The 18,578-nt window shown below is 35.4% G+C and overlaps 1 protein-coding gene across 1 annotated transcript in view; it reads right to left on the bottom strand.

Moving 5' to 3' along the window:
- LAMA2 (laminin subunit alpha 2) overlaps nt 1-9,841 on the bottom strand; it is a gene marked incomplete at its 5' end in the record, with an annotated part of 255,146 nt that extends 245,305 nt beyond the window's left edge. The window contains 2 exons of the mRNA XM_062488976.1: nt 5,423-5,535; nt 9,658-9,841. Of these exons, the coding sequence (XP_062344960.1) occupies nt 5,423-5,535; nt 9,658-9,841 (297 nt within the window). The remainder of the gene's footprint in view (nt 1-5,422; nt 5,536-9,657) is intronic.
- Between the last annotated feature and the right edge of the window lie 8,737 nt (nt 9,842-18,578).

Raw genomic sequence — 18,578 nt, 5'->3', positions numbered from 1 at the left:
GTGTGCATATATTCTCTCCTTCCCGTAAATGGAAATCAAGGAGGAAAGATACATAATCTAAAGTAAATTTGATAATAATATATAAAACAGGTAGTTCTTAAAAATGTTTACTGTAATGTCAAAATATTTACTACTGTTCTGTTTGTTTTCATGATAACAAATAATTTTTTCTAGGTATGTTTGCAATAAATCTTTCCTGGTATATTTATATGAAATTTCTTTTCTTGTTCTTGAGTTTTTCAAATGCTTTCATTATAAGCTGACTTCAAGCCCAGTAGTTTTACTTCAAAAAATATTTTAAAATTAAATACTAATTAATACTAATTAATAATGTAGAAACATTAAAATTAATAATAATTTAAAATAATATCAGAAAGGCAAATGACACTTTTTTTCATCCTATAGGTATCTAGTTAGTTCATTACCAGCAAACTGTAACACTAAAGAACTTAAGGAAATCACCAAAATGTTAAGATTCAAGCCTATGAAGGTAATAGAAATGCAAAATTAGCATTGCAACTAACGTACCTGTCTAAATGTTACCTGTGCACTTTATTAAAACAGAACACCTAATTCCTTTTTCTTTTTTAAACTGATTCAACAGTCATTTTCATGGTTCTAGTTGCATCTCTTTCTGGCTGTCACTTCAACAGTTTGTTTACCACTTAGCTGTAACTGAGCCAGAAAACTGGACTTAGTTTTGAGATAATTTGCTTTCTGAATTCTCAAATTCTCAAATAACTTCATAACATAACTTCATAACTTCATGAGCAAGAAGTAGGAAAAACAAGTATTGAGAATGACAGCTCTGTGTTGCAGGCTTGGACTGTAGCTCACAGGTCAGTACCGTACGCTTTGAAGCTTCACAGTGTTGAAGCCAACACAGTGTTGCTCCCTCAAACTGGCAACAAAACCTCACACAGGCAAGCCATATCAGGAAACTGATCTGGGAGAAACCACACCCTAAAAAACTAAATAAGACATAGTTTTCAGTACCAAGGTACATCTGTTTTTCTGCATGGCAACATAAATGCCAGCGCCAGAACAAGAAGTACAGAAAATATATCCCTTTCACTAGTGAGGGGAAGAGCAGTAATCAGGGAATTGCAGCGTGACAGTCTAAACAGACTTTGTTTTTTTCACTTTTTCTCTTTAGACAAACATTTTTGAATGTTCAGAAAAAACATGAGTGGCATCTGTTGGAGAAAAGTCCAAGTCTGGACTAAATTTCTTTTCTGTTAAACTACTTTCTGGTTTGGGGTTGAAAAGAGGCTTTAAATCTTTCCTTCATAAAAACAGTTTTGAAAGCATTTTAAGCCCACAGTTTTTGGTGAAAGACAGAAGGAAAATATTAATTGAACACCTAAACAAAATGTTTGCACATATATAGAAATTTAATACAGACCAAATAAGCACTTCATTTTACTAAACTGGTTCTTATATCCCAAGACTAAACAGTATAATTAACTTCCTCTTCTTTCCTTTTGCTGTTCTGGTATTTGATATCAGCAGTTATTAAAAAAAAAAAAAAAAAAAAGCTAGCTGTACTTTTTTTTCCTCAATGGAAAATGTATTTGATATTCCAGAGAAGAGAAAATATAACATTAAACCAAATATTGCCCAGTGATATGCATATCCCTATATGACTATGCAGCTAATGTGCAAAGGCTATTTTAATATGGCTTTGTTGCTCCACACGTTTTGATTCCTTAGCCACTGACTGGTCAACTGTCCTAAGTTAAAATAAAAAACTATAGTTTTGTATTAAGAGAAGCAATGTTGTCCAATATCACCCAATCTACCTCTTATTTCACTATGGCTGTAAGATTACCTTCAGTCAATCCCTAAAGGATTAGTTGAACTGGACCTTCCTGTGGGCCTCAACTGCATAAACACCCAAACAATGGGTTCCACTAGGAATTTGAAACCAGGTAACAGGGAGATTGTTCTAGAATCCAAAAATCATGCAACAACTTTGGCCAAGACTCAAAGGCATGGTTATTTCTTCTTTAAGAAAAATTGATTAGGCAGGGATGCAGATTTAGTTAATTCATGGGTCCCTGCCACCAGTTTGCTGTATGACATCATTCCTGTAATAAGTGTTCTGAAAATGCCTGTGGAAGGGATGGAGATGGCAGTGATTTCTACACAGTCAGAACACGATTTAGACTACTTCCTCCCCTCCTACAGAAGACAGGTAGGGGACAGGATGAAAAGGTGAAAGAGCTGGATGCTATCAGAGCTTAGGGAACTTAAAACTGATGAAGTGCAAGTAAGAGAAACAGCTTAGAGAGAAACAGCTACATGTCTTAATCAATTATTTTTGCTCTTTGCAGCTTACAAGGCTCTAGAGAGTGTCCATTATTTCTTTTCCTTCAGATATGTATACCTGGAAAGCACCACCTGGACACTGAACTGATCCTCCACAGTCTAAAGCAATGAAGACATAATTATTAAATCCAGAAATTTCTACCAGAATATTAACTCTGGGTCCACCTGTGTTCTACACATCTACAGTCCACATAAAATATTCCAGCATAATTAAAAAAATATGAATTTCACAGCAAAAATGTCTAAATCCACATAGATATGCTCCTAGCACCAGTATCTGAGCAGTATCAAGGATGTTGCCAACATCCTTGCTCCCTAGAGTAGTTGGAAATTTGTTAATAAAAGTGTCCTGATGTGCGTAGAAATCAGAAGCAGATGGGCTGACCACTTCACCTCAAAATGCCAACTGGTTTTCCTGTGCATTTGCCAATTTTCTAGAAGGATACTTTATTATAATCTTCCACATCACTATGAAATTAAGACTAATTGAGGATTTGGGAATAGCACGACTACAGGGGATATGTTCTCCCTGGATGTCTAATCATTTCTGTTTTGCCAATTCCCTGCTCTGAAATCCTTGAAGAGAAGGCCTATTTTCAATCCAGCTAAACGTTGCACTTGGGACCTGAAGTACTTCTGTTGCACTTGAACTGCCCAACACTCTTAAGGCAGAGCAGGCAGACCCTCCCCAACCAGCAAGACTAAGAGCTGCAGAACATCAGAGAGCTTCTCTTGGTACCCAGCCCATCTGTGAACCACCCCCTTCCAAACTCAGATCTACCAAGGCAGCTCAGCCTTTCACTCTAAGCTCCATGTAAATCCATGTGAGAAACTCCCAAATAAATCCATATTTTTGAATTCCTATGCACTTCCTGGATGAAAAGCACCGCAAAAAATAATCTCACATTTACAGGTATGAATGGAGTTCCATGATTTTGTTGTGATATAGATGAGACTTGCTATAATGGCTAAAAAGTGGGAAAAAGTGAAGGCTTAAGTGCAAATTACCAAAGATGCGCAGAACCAAATAGTTCCATTTTCAACTCTTACTTTAATAATAGTGGAGTAAAAATTACAAGCACACTTCAATGAATTAGAAGCCTAGCCTCTGTTACAGATAAAAGCACTTTGTAAGTATTAAGGCAAAACTCAACGGCTGAGAAAAAGCAAGAAAAAATACTACATTTTCCCAACAGGACTGATAATATTTGGGCTTGTTCTAAAATTAAGTACATGTTACTTCTTCTGGTTTATTAGCTATTGCTAAATAGTATACATCAATTTTATGTGGCTTCCCTGCATAAAAATGTAAAGAAAAAAATATTCACTGCCCCAAAAGGCCAAGCATTATATAAAGGAGGAAATTGTAATTATTTCCTGATTTTTTCATGAAATTTGGATTGCTAAAAGCATTCCATGTACTATCATAATTACCAGTAATAATGTAAGAACTAATGCATTTCTGCAATTTTCAATCCATTACTTGTGGATTTGTCATTTGTTAGTTCTATCTCACAAAAGGAAGTTAAGCATTTTTATACTTAAAGCAAGAATTCATCAACACAAACATAGCAATTACAGAATCTCCTGGAAGCCAAAGGTAAAGACTGAAATGTCTTTTAAGTGAGGTTGCAGAGATGTCTGGTGACCTTCACATTCATAGTGAATAATACACAAAAAAGCTGAAAGAGAAATTTCATATTTTGCCAGTTACCTTTAATAGTCTATAATGCTCTGACTAGGAAATTCCTGGATAAGCAAACAAAAACTCCTAATACTTCTCAAGACACAAACAACCCATTCCTTACAGAGTAGTCCAAAAGCCACACAAATTGCATCAGACCTGTTACTGCATTTTGGGGAACAATAATTGTTCTGTTCCTGTACAGTGGTGAGTAAAATCGCATACATTCCCAACTACATGGGTTATTCAGATCCCAAAGGATGTGCCAGATAGCATTAGTGACACAGGGTCTTATCCCACCTCTCTGACATCCACACAAAACTCAGCATTGCTTCTTTTCCAGCCAGTAACAAATGAATGGGCTTAAGAGAAGATATCAACTTTAGAGCTGCAGAAGGACTGCCAAGTTTCCTTTGAACAGTTAGTAATAGGACGTGGGAAAGAAATGGGATCAAACTTGATCCTTGTCTCATTTTTAAAAAATAGTAACAAAAACCCCGAAACCCACACTACACACAGTGCAGCATTCTCAGACTGCTGTCAGCTGGCACATGAAGAAGCCTTTTAAATACATTAGAACAACCCATACTTCTTCTCCTGTATCCTCAATGAACCTTTAGTTGCTAGCTTTTAATACATAAGAAAATGTAAAACTTTCAGAAATTCATAAATTTGCTAATTTCTGATGATAATCTAGATAATGAAACAGCAGCAGAAAAAAAGGGATTTGTAAAGCCCTAATTTAGAAGACCTGGCTTAAACAACCACACAACTAAAATTTCCAGGGTGATGGAAAACAAGTGTGGGAATTCAGTTCTAATACCCGAGAGCAACTCGCAAACTACCAGATCACAACCAACAAGTGGCACAATTCCTTTGTAAAAGCAAATCAGTAAATAAATCTGAAAATTTAAAAGCCATGTAAAAAAATCCCCCAAACCTCTTTAATGCACAGGAATCTACTCTCAAACTTCTGTAAAATTTTTAGCTCTCCTGATTGAAAGACAAATGCATATTGAATACTTTTGCATATATAAGCCAAAAGCACAGATGTAGGATTGTTTCTGCCATTAGCAATGAGGGCTCCAAAGCCAGAATGCTAATATCACTTCCAGGATTCAAAGGCTCTTCCAGGTATAAAAATCCCTACCCTTCAAGTACTTCAGTTTCACAGATAAAAGGTACTTACAACTGCATGACTTCCTAAAAATATATGTGAAATAATTTTTTTTTATTTTTGGCACATTATGTTACGATGAATGGCTCAATCATATCCATATAAACAACAGAAAATTATAGGAGAAATTGGTCATGTCTTTATATGAAAGCAACACAGAGCAAAAACTTAGGATAATCCAGTTTATCTGTCATGCAACACAGCAAGCCCAGAAACAAACAGAAGTCTACCTGTTGGAGGTCCAATGTAATGGTCACATAATGATACTCAATTCCATTCTGGATACTAGGGCTTTGCCACCAAGTGTTCTTGCCATCAATTGCATTTGTTATCGGGTGTCTTTCTGTTAGAACAGCAGAAACATGTAAATAAATTTCAAAATAATTAGAAGATTTAAATTATTTTTAGATCTGAAATCTAGATTTTAAGACAACTACAGAACTAATAAAGCAGGACTTCAAAAAGAAACAGGAGTAAATTAATTTTTATGTACTCTTGGGCCACAAATCACGCTTATTATTACTGAAATTATTACTGATAGAATGTTAGTTAATTTTGGTTATGATCACAAGGTCATATCTAATTGCAGAAGGCTCTCCTGATGCTACAGAAAATGGAGGCATTTAAATCAGATAAATACTTCCTGCACTCTTCCAAAGTTTGCAGAACTGCAAAGTCATCGAATATTGCAACAGAAAAAACAAATCAGAAGCCTGAGATAGGGTGTGTAAGAAAAGCAGAGATTAAAGCAATACTGGTACTGGCATTCCTAAGACATTTCTAAGCACACATAGAAATAATTCAGGAAATAATTCACAAATCATTGCAGAGGAAATGATTCAGAAATCATTACAGAATATATTCCTCAACTGGAAAATTTTCTGACTCGCATACATGCATATAAGGTTTGTTTGGTTATAATCCATATCACAGTCCAAGATGCATTAGTTTTCATGCCTATATTCACTCTCCTACAGTGTCCCAAATGAATCCTAAATAAGAAGAATACAAATTTATTTACAGAATTGAATTTTTCCTGAATTTCAAGATCTTCTACATTATCAAAGTTGGCTTACTTAGCACTTTAACATTATTTTTTTAACATTATTTAGACTGAGAAAAATCACACTCAATATTTGTAGGTTATTTTTTGTGTTTCTCTCCTGCATGAAATGGAGAATAACAAAATCAGAATTTTAAAAGGTACAATGATCTATATCTTGGAGTCCCTAATTTTCCAGAGCAAGACTGTACATGAGGAAAATAACCCAAACAAAATTCAAATACGGTAAATTTCTTCTGTGCAAGTTCTGTTTGCATGAATATGAACCAGGAGAAAACCTTACCTCTCTTATTAAGAATGACTCTCTGAACTGTCAGATTTCCATGGCATGAAACTGGAATATAATTCATTACTAGCTGGTTCTAGAATTGCAAATAATTACTTTATGAACTGATCATTTACTTATTATTTAACTATTACTTAAATCAACCAGCCAGATTGATAGTCTTTGTATCTCTGTTCTTTTGCTACATCAACCACCTGTGAAGGACAGGAGTCCTAGCTCATTCAGGGAAGCCAGAATGCCTGAACATATTTAAAGATACAAACAAAAAAAAGAAAGTGCTTTGTGGCATGAGTGAAGTCATAAACCCTCAATACTGAAAACGTCAACAATTTCATTTAAATATTATTCAATGGTATTAGTGGGCAGCAACATTTGCAAATTAGAATTCTGGTACTACAACTGATAAAGTTATAGGTACCTTTATTTTTATATTGAAGAGAAAAGCAAAGCACACCCTATGCTTTACATGCTGTCAGTTTCCACAACTCTCATCATTTTCTCAAATCTTGGCATTAAATGACTGGCAGGAAAACTTAGGAGTAAATCAAATTCAGAGCTTTTTGGTGACTGTGAGAGAAGTTGTCTAATTGGAAATTTTGATCCAAGTTTCTTCAGATGAAATTGATATAAAGGTAAATCATCAGAAGGAGGATTGGGAGATGAATTAACAATTAACTGTAATCACCATTATGAAAGTTTAATCATAATTAATTTGAAAATTAATTGCTGGCATGTTAGCTTATTTAAAAGGTAAGAGGGATAAAATACAAAATTTGTAAAAAGGATTGGATTGCAAATGCAGTTCAAGGACCAATCTTCCTGAGAGATGGCAAGAGGGAGAACTTAGAGACTGAGCCCATCAAACTGTGCATTTTAATTTGGACTCACATGTGATTAGCCAGGGAAATTTTGTTCATTTCCTACTACAGTAATTAAGGGGAGGCACTCCAGACTCACACATTCCAGGGGGATCATTTAAAGTCTGGTAATATTACATGGTTCTCCTATCAACAAGCCATCTCTGCTTAAACAAGGCACTTCCCTTTGCCAAATGAACATTTAAAGACCTTAAAATGAGATATGATTGTCACAAAAGACCAGATATTGTGAAGCTGGACTGATTCAAATTTAAAAGAGAGTAGAAACAAGGGGAAACAGAGATACAAATAATTCAGATGCGGTTTTTCATATATACACACACATATACATGTCTGTGTGTTTTATTGTACACTGTCTGACATCATATACAAGACAAAACAATATCTTTGGTTTAGGTTTGATTTTTGAAATTAGCAAACTATATATAGGAAAAAAAAAACCTGCGTAATGTGCGTGTGTCTCTAAATACCCATCTGTAAAATAGGAAAGTCTTTTGCACAGTCAAAATGCCAGTCAGAATGTTTCTAAAAACTGAATTCTTCTGTGAGTGAAACACACTGCTATAACGTAACCCTATGTTGATTGCTAAAAAAATCATATGACCTTCCCTCAGAAGGTGGCAGTTTTTGCAGTTCAATAAGACACTGAAACTTGGAAAACAATCTGAAAAAAAACCAGGTTGTAACTGTCTTCACATAAATTAAGTAGTCTACACTGAGAAAATTATAAATAGCTTTGCAAATATAAGGTGAGGAGCAATTTAGCAGGAAAAGAAAGCATTTGCAATTGACAACTAACTGTCCTCTCATCTCAGTGGTGTTTCACCACTAGCAATAAGAAATATCAAAGTAAAACATGTGAACAGGAATATATGATTATTCTGAAGCAAACCTGGATCGCTATGTAGCTCTAGTAAGTGCTCAGGTGAATTTTAACAAATATGAAAGCCTCTAGGAAGAATTCAGAGAACTGCAATTCATGCAGTTACAGAAGATAAAACCTATGAGGAGAATGAAAGAAAATATAGCTTAGTGAAGAAACTAGATAGATCAATACCATCACCTCTCAATTAATTAGGTGAAATACTTTTTTTAAGAAAAAGGAAGTACTAATCCATGCCTTGTATTGACTGAATTTAGGAAATACATAACATGAATTTCTGCAAGGAGATGCAGATTAGTTTTTAGAAAAACACTTTGTTTTTTGTTTTGAGTGATGTAATAAGTGAGCCACAGTAGAAAGTGTGTCCATGGGAGGAAGTTCCTAAGGAGAATCCAAATAAGCTTCTGTCTGGAAAGCCACAGATAGCTCATCCTGTCTAGAATGAGCAGACAGATTAAATGTCATCCTTTTTTCTTTTTTTTTTTTTTTTTAATCCTGTGGTTTTAAGCACATGCTTAAATGTCATGAGGTATAAATGTATCTGAGCTAAGTTTTATTGGAACACAATTGGAAAAAAGTAATTGTCTTCATGCTTCTGTCTCTGTGTTTCTTTCAGCATTTTATCTATTCCATTAAAAGCTGTCTTGAGTATCCCTACATCCTCCACCATCTAGAGTGCCATGAAAATCTAACAATGTTAAAGCTGTTCATGTCTTTCATGGCAAGGTTACATGAAATTAAAGTTGTATGACTTGACTAAGAAATTTTCTTCATTCTAATCTTCCCAGCTACCAGAATAAGCATGCTTGAAGTAGATGATGACAAATTCATACCTGAAAACTGGTTTTGCTTCCAGGTAATCTTTAAGAAAGCAGTGTTAGCAAAAATCAATTTTAATATTAAAAACTAAACATTAAAACAAGCAGTGCTCCATTACTCTATCTTATTTTTTCTGGCTCAGTGAAACTGAATTTACTAGAATTTCAGATATTGCTTAGATTGGCCAAAATGTTCAAATTCCACATGTAGGTATGCAGGTAAAAATCAGTTATCTGGTTTTTATTCATGGCTAGTGTATATCAAAAGAATTCAACAACAACTGTAGATACTTAATTTTTTTTTAAATCTGAGTTTAGGTGCTTTTCAGTACCTGAATCAGAAAGTTCCAAGGGAGGAGCACCCATATCAGATACAGATTTTGAAACACCTTTGGAAGAGATGGTTAACCTGATTTGAAGAGAGAGACACATTTTGCACTAATCAGGCTGGTGAACCACTGGTTTGTTTCCTGAGTATCTATACCCTTTGGAAAAAAAATAAAAATTAAAGGAACAAAATGAAAATGGCACACATACGATGTGGAAGTCGACTCCTTTGATCACAAATGCGGCACTGAGGGTTCCTTGCCGGCTGTCCCGGTACATGCTCAACGAGTTTGCAGTACATTTCCCTCCCCTTTTCTCCACAGGTAGCATTTGTTGTGATCAGAGCATTACTAGCCAGGTTCAGCACTGCAGGAAACAGTCCTGAAAATAAAATAAAATTAAATTAAATTAAATTAAATCATAAACAAAATAAAATAAAATAAAATCATAAACAAAAGCAAAAAAGGCAAAACCAAGGTGAATTTAGCAGAATAATCACAAATGAATGTAACACCTGTTACAACATTAAAGTAAAAGTCTTCATTTTCAACAGCTATGGAAGTAATAAAGAGCAATTTTGGATGTTTATCCGGAATTTAGGCATCAGAATAAGGCCATTATATTGATGGGTTTCTCCTCGTTCTTCTAAAATTCAAATTGGTACCTTCTGTTTATATCATGAACAACAGCAGGATGCCAAAGGAGAAAGTACAGAAACATACAAAGCATCATAAAATTTTATGTTTCACAATCAAACCTTGTATTCCCACCCAGCTGGCCACTGTAACATTATACACAATGTACCTATGAAAACTCTATATCATTCTTCTTTTCTGCTGACATCTCCATGGAAGAACTTTTCCTCCACAGACTGCAGCACTGTATTAATGTTCTGCTTAAGATTTCATAGACACCTTTGTCATCAGAGCAGCTGGGTAATTCATCCAGCAACATGAATAGCATATGTCATGTTTCCTTTTCCTCAAGAAGAAAATAATATATACAACATAATATCTTTTATGGTAGTACTGTTGTTATTTTTCCAGGTGCACATGCTGAGTGATGTATTATAATGCTCATTCAGCACAGCATTTAAGCATGTCTGAGTGCTCTGCTGAGCCAAGTTATATGTAGCAGTAAACTATAAAGATTATAAACCATACGAAGAATATTCATTAAGGTGGGTTACTGTCCTTCCCACTAAGTACTGATCAAAACCTTTGAGCTGTAATAAATTGATCCATGGAGACAAAACAATGGTATGTGTTGAATATATATATTAGTAACCCTTGCATTAAATCAACCAGTTTTGCATCTTCAAAAGCAAATTTACCATGGCAAATATTAAAACAAAAAGCCCAACCAAGCAACCAAAAAAAAAAAAGGCTGATGTATGGACTCTTGGGATTCCTTTTAGATTCATTTTATGACAATTTCAACTGGCCCAAAACTCACTCTTTTGCAATTCATTCAGTGTCTAATCCTATTATAATATTATAAACTTAAACAAGGTTTTAATAAAAAATGAATTGAGTATAATTGAACTTTGGTAAAGCTCCCCTTAAAATGGCATTTCTTTTCATCCTCCTCAAATGGACAACACTCTTCAACTGACTCCTTTCAGTCCTTTAACACCAGTCTCCTGCTTGTCTCTGCAATTAACCTGTGTGCCATTTAATTACCAAGCTTGGCTGATCACAGCACAGCTGTCCTTTGACATTGTGAGTTAGTGACTCTCATGCTCACTTTAAAACCATGTGTAAATATAATGCTTGAGCAAGAGAGACAATTAGTTACTAGCCCGTGCAATTTGTGCAGTCAATCAATACTTGAGATTTTATTGATCATGTAGCTTGGTCCTTCTGTATAGATTAAAGCTCATTTTCATCACATTTAAAAATCTATACAGTTGTTCTAGTATTTTTATTCACTGCATTCACTGGTATTTTCTGCCTTCTGTGATGGGGCCACACGGTAAAAGTCTGTATAAGCATTAGCAGAGTAGATTAATTAATAGCTGTGGAACTTCCTATGTTGACTGACAGCCTCATTATTCTCTTTTTAGGCTGTACAAAGTTAATAGTGTAGAAGCCAGTAATCATTTAGTGTTAACAAAGAGTCTGGTGTTTGGTTCAGAGCTAAGTATTTAAAGACCTCAAAAGTGGACCTCGTACAAAGGACAGAATGATCCTACATGCAAAGAATTGCAGTACACGGCATCAGGATAATAAATCCTTCAAAAAAGAGCTGAAAGAGAGAAACCAAAGAGTCTACAGATTCACATAGCTATAAAAATATTACTATTCTATGTCTATCACAAATCACCATTGTTCTAAGTTTTAACACAAGCTTTAAATGTGAAGTTTGTAAATAAATGAAGAGTACTTAAGAAACTTGTTTATTAGAACATAACTTCTTCCTTGGGTCATCTCTTTAATGTGCAGTGCACCTTACAGGAAAGCTACCAAAAGAGCCTTATCCATAATCAGTACAAACACAGGCAGCAAAACAAGTATTGGGTGTTTCACTGAAGAGCCCACGTCAAGATGCCAACATCTCACAGAGGTGCTCCACACTGAGTTCCCCACGGGCTCGGAATGACAGGCAGAGAGCAAAAGATGCACATTACAGCCAGCACTTCACCTTTGCTATTGATTAATTCCTCAGCCCTGGGGTTTTAACAAGTAATAATTAACAACTACATATTTTAACTTTTTTTTTTTAATCTTTATTTCCAAGGAGCAAGGGGCTGGACTCAGTAGGCCTTATGAGTCCCTTTCAACTCAAGATATTCTATGATTCTATAATACTTCTTTATACAGCCCAAAAGAAGGCTTTGCTTTAAAAGAACATTTGATGTGCAAGCCTGATAGAATGGAAGAAGCAATATTATTCATATTGATTTCTAGCAGTTACATATAGATATATATTTTTTGACAACAGAGGCATGACATTCTAGATTCTAGCAATACAGAAGATGAAACCATTGTCTTGAAACTTTTAGCTAGGCCTTTTGAATATGAAATAAAATTGTGTACGTTTATGATGCTAATATATCTGGTCACTTCTCTGAGATTTACATCTTAGAAATTAATCTTCCAATCATAAATCTCCGGGAAAAAAAGAGACCTCTAGATAACACAGTTAATTTTTTAGTTTTGCCTTGCATTTCATTACAATAATCATACACAAGCAATATTTTAAAACTGGAGTACTAGTTTTGCACATCTTCCATTCAATTTCCCAATAAATTTTGATGTATATTGTTATCAATCCCACCTTGAATTCTATAGGTATTTTCTCATCAAACATGTCAAAAAATATGATCTGCTAAAAATTACAGAGTTCTTCTTTCTTTATTGCCAAATGCCTTTTGTAAACCTTTGTTCCAGTGCAAAGACTGGATAAAATGCCTCTGAGCCACAAACACAACACCTTTATTTTTTGTAGCTCAAGTGCAAGCAGAAAAATTTGACTCCTTTCAACTGCCAGCTACATCAATCTTTCCTCTCCTTTGTGTCAGTGGGTAGAATCATATTAGCATTAATTTCTATCTGTTAAAAATAACAAAATTCTAGCAATTGCATGAAGGAAATAAGTAGAAAAGATTGGCTCTTAATCAGGTAGTGGTTTTAGCAAATTTGGTTCAATTTCTGGTTTTCAAAGGACTGATGCTGTGTGAAGAGAAAGAGACTCTCCCTTGTGAAATGGGCATGGTCATCTTGCTGCTTTATACTTTGGTTTTTAAGCATTGAACGTATTCCATGAAGATTTTAGTGAATGAAAACCCAATAGAAAGTTTGTTTAGTGTTGACAGGTGATTAAACTATGAAAGGCAAATAACACAGGAATTAATCAAATTATTTAAAATGGTGTACAATGCACAGGTAATCAAGCATGCTGCTCAAGTCACTAGAGAATTAATGATGATAAGTTTAGCGTGAATTTTCAACAGAAACAGTTCTAGAAAAAAAGTTGTAAAAAAAAATCAACAGGATTTTCTTGCCTACAAACCTCTATGTACTCAAGTTTTACACTGCCACTGTTCTAGTTAAGTAGGTGGGGTATTAAGGTACTTACTACTTTTTTTTTTTTTAATAATGGATCCTGGCTCAAAGCACATCTAGATATCTATCTTAAATATAAAAATAGTGGCTACTTGGGATCTGTGGTTTTTTTACAGATGCCTCAAAAGCCATCCTTTATTAATACTAAAATTCTCTGGAGACACAGGCACACATCAGTGATTCACTGAGTTCAACACATTTAGACTAGCAAACAGACTTTTACAAGATCCCACAATGGCCATTAAAGGAAGTAAGCCACCATAAAACATGAAGGAATGATCTCTCATGAGGTCAGAATTAAAAAAAGGAGAATAGCAGTCGAAAACCATAGCAATCTTTGCTGAATCCTTTCTGCTCCAACAGCAACATAAGAAACTTAGAAAAGAGGAAAAAAATTAAGATGACTGCTTGTTGATGATAAAAATTATACAGGAAAATTAAAGTAAGCGTAGACCATAGAGTGGTAGAAAAATTCCACAGAAGGGTTTGCCTGGGCAATAAAATGGCATATGAAATCAAGGAATGGAAATTAATACACAGGGGAAAATATGATTGCTTCTGCACTAGCTATTATAAGTCCTGAGTTATTGTTGATATTTCAATAAAAATATTAGCTCAAGGAATAGAAACAAAATGTATTAAATTATTGCATAAATCCATCTTTTCTGACAACTCAAATACCCTATGGTATCCCTCACCTCTCATCTCCAAAAGGATATGGTAGCACAAAAAAGATGAAGAAGAAGTGACAAGAGCATAGCTGTGGAACAGCTTCTGAATGTGGGTATGAATAGGCTATGAATTTTCTACTGGAAAAAAATCAGATTGGGAGACATAAAATTATGTAACTCATACAAAATCATAAATGGCTTTAGTAAGTAAATCTTTGGAGTGGACATGATAAGTTTAGTTATCCTTCTACCACAAATTGAAGGTGCTGGGTCAACTTATAGGACAGGAGTTTTCTTCACTGATTGGGACATTTTTCCTGTTTGTAAATCAAACTGCTTTTCAGCATGATAGCAATTAAATTCTAAAATAGATTAACGAGTTATATAATAAAATATTTTTATTTCAAAGGCAAGAATGGATTAAAAGCCAATTAGATTAATATACAGAACAAGGGTTCATCCAGAGTTGTTAAACATGAATGGCTTGTGTTCAGTTTCCAGTTCAGAACATCCTTAAATCACTAGCTGATGCAGGGTCTTTCCCAGGGAGACATCCTTGTACTCTTTCACATTTTTCCTCAATATTGCTGCTGATAGGTATCTGTATTTTTTTCTTACTAAGGCTGGTAGCATATACATCCCAACATCAAGTTTCATCCAAAATGAAAGAGAAAATATAATCGTGTGTCGTATTGCTAAGGAAACTGAAATATTTTTGCCAATATTCAGTCCTTTCACCCACCACTGTCCCCTATACTACTTCCCATTATCTTTCAGCCTTGCATTGAGGTTTCCTCAACAGCTACATATTCTATAGAATAGATCTTGTTCTATAGAGGATCTATAGAACATTCTCTTGAGCCTTGCAATTTCCTTGCAGTTTTCTGCAAAGCAGTATTACCTAATTCACTTTCTTATGCTTTCCTTATTTTCACTGCATAAAGGAAAATAACAGCCCAGATTCATGTGTTTTCTTTTATCTACTTTCATGAGTTCCCACCAACCTTCAGCTCATATAAGCTCCAGAAGTATCGGTGGAATAAAACCTACCAATCTGATGCCTGGCACCCTGCCCTGTTTTGTCATGCCCTATTACCCACTTCCCTGCCAAACTGACAGATTTTCCACATGCTTTATTGCAATAGTGGAGATCAGCAGAAGCAGATGAGCTACACAAGTAGCAGGTACAAGACATTTTCATAAAGCCTGTCAGCTGCTGAATTCAGTCTCATTCTCACTCTCACTCCCTTCTGAAACAGCAGTGTTTGATTGACCTTCAGAGCCCACTGAGTTGATTTCCCTAGCTGAGAGAGGATGGAGGGATTCTAAAGGGAAATCAAAGATATTAACTGCATCTCCAGCTGCTGAATGGTGATTACAGGTTCATTATAAAGTGGGCATAGTCGCTGGAGTAACCTACTTTTAAAACGAGTCTGTTAAAGAAGCTACAGCACAGGACAGCTACAGGAAACAGATTATGAATGTAAATAAAATAATTACCCCTACCATTCACCAGTTCTGACACATTTTTCTTTCCTTCCCTTCATGTAACTCAAGAGAATTGTAAATCCTATTTCAATCACATCACCACCCCACACCTACAGAGCAACAGGTGACTAAATTGTGTTAATCTCACTCCAGCACAACAGTGGAAGCATAAGCAAGAAACCAAGACCAAGATTATAATCTCTGTTAGACTTCTGCTACTGCACAGAGGAAAGAGCAGGCATCTTAAATGAGAAAAAAGGTGCCACCAGGAACCAGGTGGTTGACAGAAGATGGAAGACAGCAGCAGAGATCCTTGCATGGAGACGAAGGAAGGAACTCTCCGGGGAGGGGTGGGGGGGGGGGAGACTGGAAGAGAGAAGAAAATTGAAAGAAAGACCACTGCAAAGATACTCCTAGAGCCTGTAACCCTTCATTTTTTACAGAATATTGTTGGCACACTGAAATTCAGTATTATTTAATGTCTACACTCTGGTTTGATTACACAGACATAAGATCAGCATCTCATTTTACTGAGGGTAAAATTAATATAAGTAATTGCAGTGCCTGCACATACAAACAAAATGTCAACTTTCAAAAATCAGTATTAATTTTAAATATTTTTTTAAAGTATTTCCAAGATAGAAGACAAACTTTGGTTTACCAACTCTGGACTTTCTTTGCGTCTTATTAAAGCATTAGAAGAGAGAAAATGTTTTTCTCCTTCAAAGAAAGCTGTTAAGACCTGCATATTCCTCTTCTCTCTTCTAAACAGACCAGCATTTGGCACTGCATACTTCCTTCAATCTTCTCAAAATATCCCGTCTCTTCAAAGAAGCAAATAAAACAGCCTGCCTAAATATGTCTAACTTTTCAAGACAATCTTCCTAGTCTATAGAACACTTTGAAATGTTCATGCAGCCAAGCAGAGCTGTTTGCCACTGAATTTGTACTAAAAAGACAAAAGAGAATATGTCAATTTCCGATGTTCTAAGAACTGTCATTGGAAAAAGAGAGACTTGTCTGCTGCAGCGCAGAGCTATGCTAGGCTGTGGGAACACAGTGGGGAGAAAAAACTGGGACAAAACAAAACAAAATGTTGCAGCACTGAATTGCTTCCAGCTGTGCACGACAGGGAGTAACTTAATGCACTCTATCCACAATGTAGATGAAGACTTTTATACAACTAGCAAATATACCAAATTTGAAGAAATAGCTGTCCAGACACAACAGCATGCAGATATTAAAAAAAAAATTTAAAAATTGACACTAGGATCATTTATCCAGAGGAAAATAAAATGGAAAAGACATATTTCAGTACCCATTTATGTCAGTTGCCCCAAATCACTGTGCATTACAGTACTGCTCAGCAGGCAGCCTTTTTTCCTTCCAAAGGAAGTGGAAAAGTAGTTTTTGATGTTTGGTGGTAGAGATGGCTTGCTTTTACTTAGAGGTGATTTTCTCTATTCATTCTAAGCAACATTACATACACCCTCCTGCATATTTATCTTCAACACAAAAAAACCAGAGTATGTACACAAAGCTGAAGAAGCTTGCTAGCAAGTCTAATTATAATCCTTCCATAGTAACAGACACATCTGAAAGAGGGTATATCGATTATCTAGTAATATTACTTTACCTCTGCACAGCTCACATCATTGAAAATCTGTAGGGACTTTGCTTATTTTAACAGCAAAACTCCATCACTTTCACAGATTGGAGACTGAGTGAAAAAATCGCTACTGGCTTACCCCAATATTTAATATATATAAGCATCCTCCTTGCTTTGCAACGAATTTTCTTTTTTTCCTCAGAGCTGTCAGAAAAGGTTGTTTTGCAAGGGAGAACAGGAAAAACACAGGTGAAGATGAAATCCTGTCTTCTTGATATCTATGGCAAAACTCCCACTGAATCAAAAATCCAAAGCACAGAGACTTAATGGGCATCTAATTTTCAAAGGTATTTACATGCCCAGCCTGGGTCAGACACCCACTGATTTTCAAATGTATTCTGTCTGTATTCTGACAAAAATTTTGAAGGGCAAAATCCCAGTTGTACAAGTACCTTATCTGTAGAAAGGGCGCACTATGCATGAAAAAGCAAGCAGCAGTGCACGCTTTACAGTTATTTCCTTTTATTTTTTTAATGACCACATGATCTTCATTAAAACCTTTGCAGTGCAGCAGTATGGTCCTAGGCAGCCAAGCAGGCCTAACAAGAAAAAGTAAAACAACCTCTGAGAGACAGGTGTTCTGCAAACAGGAATTTTCCCAAATCACATGTCTTCTGTTCTTAGATAGCACACCCCAATTTACACCTTCCACAAACTGCAGGACATGGCTAAAAATTTCTATTTTTATTCCATCCCCATGACTGAATACCAGGGTCTGCATACTAAGAAGACATCATCATGCACTTCACTCATTTGCAAACAGACAGCAAGACACAGACCTGTATGATTTGTCTATCCCAACACTGAAGGAGAAAAGAAAAAAGCAAGCATGAAAAATGGAGAAAATAAAATTAAAAATTCTCAAAGGTAGGATAGAGCCTGGGAAAATCAGAGACTCCAGATGCAATTTACTGATGACTTTTGTCTTGACAAAGTTTCTGCTTTATGAAAAAAGACTCTGCTATACATTAAAAACTAAAGAATATGAAGACTATGACTGTTTTTGCAATAACTTAAAAATCGATGTCCATTGAAACCACGCAGGAAAGTCAGAATTAGTTACTGCACCTTTGAGTCTCCAATACTGTCAACTTAAACAGAAAGACTGAGATGTATACTGTGTTCTTGCACAAGAGACAACAAAAGGCATGTTATGGGGTCTAATAAAAGTCATCCATCTATTCATGATCATCTAACTGACAAAAAAATCCAAACTGAATCTAACTTTATGAAACC

This window comes from Cinclus cinclus, chromosome 3 (genome assembly GCF_963662255.1).
Source record: "Cinclus cinclus chromosome 3, bCinCin1.1, whole genome shotgun sequence".
In the NCBI taxonomy this organism is placed as follows: Eukaryota; Metazoa; Chordata; class Aves; order Passeriformes; family Cinclidae; genus Cinclus; species Cinclus cinclus.
The sequence above is the reverse complement of the archived record's forward strand: the minus strand, read 5'-3'. Positions and strand labels throughout refer to the sequence as shown.